Source organism: Phoxinus phoxinus (assembly GCF_949152265.1).
Source record: "Phoxinus phoxinus genome assembly, chromosome: 2".
NCBI lineage: Eukaryota > Metazoa > Chordata > Actinopteri > Cypriniformes > Leuciscidae > Phoxinus > Phoxinus phoxinus.
In genome coordinates, this window is record NC_136877.1 from 44769482 (window position 1) to 44777088 (window position 7607).

At 37.1% G+C, this 7607-nt stretch overlaps 1 protein-coding gene across 1 annotated transcript; it reads right to left on the minus strand.

Moving 5' to 3' along the window:
- Positions 1-339: 339 nt before the first annotated feature.
- Positions 340-7362, minus strand: men1 (multiple endocrine neoplasia I). The gene is made up of 10 exons (XM_079637036.1): positions 7103-7362; positions 5838-6309; positions 5543-5751; positions 4855-4983; positions 4652-4692; positions 4482-4569; positions 4252-4388; positions 2228-2366; positions 1948-2121; positions 340-1448 (listed from the first exon to the last, which is right to left on the minus strand). Exons 2-10 carry the CDS (start codon positions 6271-6273, stop codon positions 948-950), a joined length of 1854 nt encoding a protein of 617 aa, XP_079493162.1. The 5' UTR covers positions 6274-6309; positions 7103-7362; the 3' UTR covers positions 340-947.
- Positions 7363-7607: the final 245 nt, after the last annotated feature.

Sequence of the window (7607 nt, forward strand, 5' to 3'; positions counted from 1 at the left end):
CAAACTGAACTGTGGAATTACAATAAACACTTTTTTAACGAATAGTAAACGATGCGGCAAAAATAAAAAGGCGACATGCCTGTACGACTTTATTTAAAACGTTTTGAGCACGGTAGCAAGTCAGGGATCTCATTCTCAAAATGACGGAAAATAACCGCTTTTAAAAAGAACAGTCTATTTCAACCGGCTCATTGAAATTAACTATTCAAAGGAACCGATTCGTGGACTTGAGCGGGCTTCACCCATCACTAGACGCGATACTGTTCGCTGCGTTTGCGCATGTGCAAAGCATCAAAGGGCGAAGATAAGCCCTCACAACGTGCATGACAGTAAATAAAAGGCAGTAAAACTCACTAGATTTGTTTAAGTTGTTTATTTAATGGAAAATACACTTTAACATTGAGAAAATAATTTGTACACAATCACTGCAATTTTTTTTTGCAAAGTTTGCTATGGCACTACTGTATCCTTGAATTTATGAAACCCAGCAGTTATGTGGAGAATAACAGAACTAGTGCAAGACCTACTCATGTAGGCTGGAAATCCCAGTAATTTGTTAAATACATTAAACTTGTGAAGCACAGACATTTCAGAAGTTCCACTGTATTGTAGACAAAAGAATAGCATCTTTTCTAATAACCTGATAAACACAAAATAATCACTTTGGCTTGTTTTAATCTTATTTTTCTCATATAGAACTTATAGTAAAATTATACAGATTTAAGACAAATTAATAAAATTACTTTATACTATCAAAAAATAAACCAAAACTGCTGGTGCACGATAGACCTGTTTTCTGACTTCAACTTGTAATGGTTATAAAGAAGTGAATTACATAAATTCAGCATGAGCTTATCAGAACATTTGTAATTTCCAGGCAAACTAATGAACTTCACTCCAGGTGAAAATGAAGAAGTTCAAAGAAAAAGTATCTATAAATTGGCATTTTAAAGAGTTTTGCGAGGGCGTTTCATGAAGGACAAGGTGTAATCTCCAGAAGGTGTGGGTTTCTGTCTCTTCATCTGCACTTGAGACTGAGCCGTGAGCTGCAGTTTAATGGCACTAGAGTTGATCTTGGCCGCAGAGAGCAGTCCCTTCATACCCTTCATCTTCTCACTGTGGAAAGCCACCACCGGCCCTCCCTGCACTGTGGGTGGCTGGGAAGGTGAAGGTGTGGGGCTCGGGGATGATGGCTCATTTTTGCCATCGGACTCTTTACCTCGAGTGCCAGCGGAGGAACGACGCCGTCCTCCTTCTCCGCCCACCTTTTTGGGAACTGGATTTTGAGCGGGCAAAGCTGCACTTGGAGACGATGGTCCTGCTTGTTCATCTAACTTGGATTCTCGCCTCGGGACCCGTCTACGCCCCTCACGCGGGTCCTCGCTGGATTGATCATCGTCGTCCACTGGTTCGGCATCTTTGGTGATGATTGACACTTTTTGCCTAATCTGAGAAAGTGTGAATACACAGAGTCTGATTATAAATGGCATTTTATTAAAACTTGAAGTAGACCCTTTTTACATTTCAAGGGTTCTCAGAAGCAGAAGTCATCATATCTAGGTAAACTTATTTAGCGGTAAAGGGGAGACGACAGCAAATATAATTGTTGCATTCCCATCAGCTCCAGTGGCCAAAGAAAAAAAAAAAATCATGATAACTTTTTAACAACTTTGTAAAAGAGAGAAAAAATACTGAGATTGATTACAGCAGTCAGAAGAGAGAAGCTGTTGTATTAGATTTTAATGAATTTTTTGTAATTTACTGCCAAGGTAATTTAACGCAAAGTTTAGCATAATAAATTATATTAAATATATTAATAAAGTATATTAAAAAACAATGTTTTATTAAAACATGGAATACTTCACTAGATTTAGGATGTTAATTACTGTTGAAACGCATAATCACAGTCTGTAAAAAGGGTCTATTGAGAAAATCGAGGGATTTTACCTGAGCATCAAAGCGACTAAGGGACTGAACCAGGTAGGTGGCCCAGCCTACATGAAGCACTGGCGTGAGACTTCCTTCTTCCCATTTACAAATCCCATCATAGAACCGGAGTAAGTGAGCAAAGCACTCTGGGTCCTGAAGGGCAGATAAAGCAGCGACCTGTCTGGGCTGGTCCTTTGAGGAAGAAGCATGAATAGAGGACAAGAGAAAGACTTGTTTACAACCTTGCTCTAAATAATATATTTTTTTTTTTTTTCTTTCATGCTTAATTAAACAAGACCTCTTTTTCCAGTTCATCAGCCCCTTCGCCACCACTTTCAGCAGCAGTTGTTGTCTCTTTAAGAAGGGTGGGAATGACATCATTAGCAATGTCAAAAAACTCCTTATAGATCTCCTCATCTTCTCTGCAGTAGTTGTAACTGTAGACCAAAAATAAAAATAAATAAGTTTATGTGATTATATTTTATCTTTTGTTCATAACAATATAAATACTTCATATATACACATGCACATTAATACATTTATTTATATAGTGTACTGTACATACACGGCCATTCAAAAGTTTGGGATCTGTAAGATTTTTTAAATGTTTTTGAAAGAAGTCTCAATAAAGTAAAAACGGTAATATTGTGAAATATTATTACAATTTAAAATAACAGTTTTCTATTTGGATATATTTTAAAATGTAATTTATTTCTGTTGGCAAAACTGAATTTTCAGCATCATTACTCCAGTCTTCAGAGTCACATGATTTTGATTTTCTGCTCAAGATTTTTTTGAATATGATTATTATTAATGTTGAAAACAATGTTTCAGGATTCCTTGATGAATAAAAAGTTCAAACGAACAGCATTTATCTTAAATAGAAAGCTTTTGTAACATAATACAGAACACAAAAATTCAGTAAGAATTTAAAGAAATGAACACGTATTCAGCAAGGATGCATTAAATTGATCAAAAGAGAGATTTCAATTTCAGATACATGCTGTTCTTTTTAACTTTCTATTCATCAAAGAATGAATAGAACTTGTTTTCAACATCGATAATAAGATTAAATGTTTCTTCAGCAGCAAATCAGCATATTAGAATGATTTATGAAGGATCATGTGACGCTGAAGACTGGAGTAATGATGCTGAATCACAGGAATAAATTTGCATCTTTGCATCACAGGAATAAATTACATTTTTGAATATATTACAATAGAAAAAAGCTTATTTAAATTGTAATAATATTTCACAAAATTACACTTTTTACTGTATTTTGGATCAAATAAATGCAGCCTTGGTGAGCAGAAGAGACTATCCAAAAATCTTACTGATCGTAAAAATGAAGATACGTCAGAGGGACAGAGGGTAGGAGATAGCTAATGTTGTCATGAAGGAAGAGGAAACAGGAAGAGCAGGAAAAGGAAGTGGATGGGAGTGAGCAGTAGTTCTAGGCGTGCTTTGTGCAGACATCCTTTAGGACTTTAGAATCAAGTATTTTTAGCACTGTCTGTCCACTGCAGTGTGTTTAGAGGGAGGAAAGTACAGATTGTCTCTGTCGACAGGGACCCATGCCAAGGCTAAGACAGGAATGAGCTTTCTAAAGACTAAGGACAAACAGCATGAGGCAACACAGACAAACACAGACAAAGGCAAACAACACATTCTCCATTTGGCATGCACATTTAAGAGGCTTGATGCATTTTTTGTATTGTCATCTAATCATGACTGTGCCGTAATAACAGACATTTTAGTTTCAAGATTGATTCAGCCTTTTTACATAAATCAATTTATTTACTTAGGAATGCATTACAAGCATTAAAGGAATAGTCCACCTCAAAATGAAAATTCTGTCATCATTTACCTCCTTGTTTCAAACCTGTATGAATTTCTTTTCTGAATTTATGTATGAACACAGAGGAAGATGTTTTTAAGAATGTCAGTAACCAGACAGTGGATGGACCCCATTGACTTCCATAGTAGGAAAAAAAATACTATGGAAGTCAATGGGGTCCAACTTACATTCTTAAAAATATCTTCTTTTGTGTTCAACACAAGAAACAAACTCATACAGGTTTGAAACAACTTGAGGGTGAGTAAATGATGACAGAATTTGAATTGTGAGGTGGACTATTCCTTCAATAAGCAATAAAATGTATGCACCAGTAACAAATGAACACTGCCCTCTGCTGTCAAAGTCTAATTAACATAACGACTACCAGTATGTTGCATTTTCAAAAGTGTATTATTTTAACAGACACAACAACAACAAAAAATGAATATCATTCAATGGTCAGATTTCTATGATCCTTGACTTACTCTTGCATTACTGATGCAGCCTCTGCCCAGGAACGCAAAGCCTCCTGGACGTTTCTGTGCCTGTAATAGTACCCTGCTAGATACATGAAAGGGTAGATGTGCTCGTTGTTGTAATATTTTTTAGCCGAGTCAACAGCCTAGGGAAAGCAAAACAGAATAGTGCAATTTTAATAAATGACAACCTTGTAAATATCTGTGATGTATATTGATATAGCTGTAATCATATATACCTTAAGGTGAATAGAGAGAGGATTTTCCTTGCCAGTCATGGGTTCCTGATCTTCAAGGTCAGCCAAAGTGCCCATTGCCATGGGATACCTTCAAGAACACACATTCAGAAAGAGTTATATACAATAATCAGATCAAATGAGCACTCTGATTAATAAGAAACGAGTCATACCTTTCCAAATCACCTCGATCATACAGCACCCACAACAGCCTCTGAAAAAATAAAGAAAATCTGGGTGAAAATAGATATATAAATATGCATATGTACAAACATAGATACAGTGAACAGTACCTAATAGACATATAGAGCAGCCAATAGAATGCAGGAAACGTAGAGTGATGTAATGAACGTTTAAAACTAATAAAAAGACATACTTGCTGGAGCTGGAGTAACTCTGTGCTGTCTGTGTGCAGATCTAGAGAAGGATTGATGGCGCAAACCATGAACGCTACTTCCATATTCCTGTTGCACTTCATGTAGGAGCCTTTAAGATATAACCAGCTCTAAGGAGAAAGAGAATAGAATAAATGAAGCACAGATTTACAACATGAAAACTCAAAATTAAAGAATTGTCTCACATTTACACAACCGTTCAAAAGTTAGGAGTCGTAAATGCTTGGTGATGCATTCCAAGGCTTCAGTTATTTGATCAAAAATACAGTAAAAAACAACAACAACAACAGTAATACTGTGAAATAGCCTATTATTACTACAATTTAAATATGTAAATATATTTCTTATTGCAGTGATGGCAAAGCTGAATTTTCAGCATCATCACTCCAGTCTTCAGTGTCACATGGTTCTTCAGAAATCATTTGAATATGCTGATTTGGTGCATAAATAACATTTATCATCCATCTTGCAAAGTTTTTGAGGAAACTGAATAGAATGTTCAAAAGAACAGCATTTATTTGAAGGCTTTTGTGTCATAAATGCCTTTACAGTCACTTTTTGCATCCTTTTAAATGAACATTTCATGCTGACATCAAACGTTTGAATGGCATGGTGTTCATGAATATTCAGTAGTGTTTATCATATCATGAATAATAGAACATTACGTACCCTTTCATTGACTCCAGCACTGACAGTCTGACCTCTTCTGTCTTCGTTGCCCTTCCCATGCCATGTGACCTCTGCAGTCTCTTCCCCACCCTTGCCAAAGATGACCCAGGCATGATCTTCCGAGAGAGCGAGATGAACATCCTTCAGGCCCAACACCTGACATGCAGCTACCACTGCAAAAGCTACTCCTGAGCTGTCCAGCTTTGTGCCTTACAGAAAGAGAGACAGAGATGCAATATTAATCTACAATACATGGTCAGATGTGTTTAATGTCATTCAATGTGTGAAAGTCTACCTGTGATGAGACTGAAGAGGGACTGAATATGTGCCCGGTCCTTGAAATACGACCGACTAAGACTGTTCCAGATCACATCTGAGACCTTTTTCACAAGCTCACGGCTGGAGCCGCCAGTCGGTTTGCGGTACTGGGACATGTCCACGGCACCACGAATCTGGGCCAGAAAGCGTTCATAAAGGGCAGATACGAGATTCAGCTCGACTGTGGGGAAGCAAGAGTTGGGACTGTCAGGTTTAAGAGGTTCAAAGCGAACGGCCGGGACATTGACGGGAACAACTCTGTTGACAGCCAGGAAGTGCTCTACGAAACCCAGCACTAGGGACAGCAGGGCCAAGTCTGGTTCTGGGTTGTTAAGCTCGGACTCGAAAAGCTGCACCACTCCATCGATGCCCCGAAGAGGGAAATGCTTCTTCTGAGCCGACCGAATCCCCATGGCTAGTGGTTGAGTTCAATCCCAGTCTGATGTAATCTTAAAAAATAAAGAAGTAATATATTATACACACACACACACACAAAACAATGTGTTTTGAGTTTTAATTTAAGTACAAAGAATGTCTTGTCTAATAGTGTGGGCAGGAGTTTAGGCTATTCTTTGCTTATTAGGAAATTATTATTTGGCATTGCCATCGTATAGTTACAGTAATATTTATGTACATTAATATATACCATGATACTGTATAATTACCATTTATTTATGTTTGACATGGTACTTCAAAGTATATATTATTTAGTAAATGTTTAAACTATGATAATTTTTAGTTAGAGGCCAAGAACAGTCAATATAATCTAGGCTAGGGGAATTCCCAGAGACATGTGTAAGAGCACATCTTAAAATCTAACATTAAATATTACAAGTACACGTTTAAATCCAAAATACAGCTTTTGGGCTGGCTGAACATGACATTAAACTGGTTGAATATTAACTGGTTGAATACCTGTTAAATGATGATTAGTTAGTGTAATACTGAATGGAGAAATTTAACCCAGCTGTCTAACTGTGTACTATACTTACTATAATGATAACCCAGATATGATTTTTTTTTTAAAGCAGCCAGTGCTTGAAATTTGAGCAATGCAAACAACGCAACACATGTGAGTCTGGGCGACATCATCTGCGTCATGATGCTGCAGCTAGCTAGCTTATTCAGTAATATCAGTTTCTGGTGTTTTTCCAGCTTAAATGGCGTTTTACAGTGAACAGATTGGTCTCTCCTTTCTTTCGAAACAATAAAGCGTTTCTTGGCTTCATTCTCACAACATACCTTTGTTGAAATTACATCCACATGCTTTTGTTTTGCCCCGTGCTTTTGCCGCGCAGATGAGAGACGGACACTCCTACAAAACACCGGAGACATACACAATCTGTTCGAACGTCAAAACGTTGAGTTATGCTTATTCCTATTGTGAACATATCAGCGACATTAAAAGTACTTCCTGTTATCTACAAGCACTTTGGGAAATGTAGTCTTTCTGCGTCATCTTTGCGCATTCATGACGGTTGGTGAACCTGCTTTTGGTGCATTATCGACACCAACTGGACTGGAGTGTAAATAATAATGTAATGTCGACGGAATATATATAATATTCGTGCGTGTTATAATACTTTCTGGCATCTAGTTAGTATAATATAGAACGTTAACGTTTTAATTGATTTCCGAACTAAACTGTTTTGAAATAAACTTGTGCGCCACTTTGTAGTAATAAATGTGTTTTTCCTTTTGCTTCTGCCTTGACTTGTAACGTTAGGCCCTTAAAACCATCAGGTCC

What these genes read in the sequence shown, in the direction of transcription:
- men1 (XM_079637036.1), bottom strand. Translation starts at nt 6,273, where the DNA reads ATGGGGATTCGGTCGGCTCAGAAGAAGCATTTCCCTCTTCGGGGCATC. An exon ending in CCTCTTCAGTCTCATCACAG is followed by an intron (nt 5,752 to 5,837) that starts GTAGACTTTCAC and finishes TCTTTCTGTAAG; the next exon opens with GCACAAAGCTGGACAGCTCA. An exon ending in AGTTACTCCAGCTCCAGCAA is followed by an intron (nt 4,693 to 4,854) that starts GTATGTCTTTTT and finishes TTATTTTTTCAG; the next exon opens with AGGCTGTTGTGGGTGCTGTA.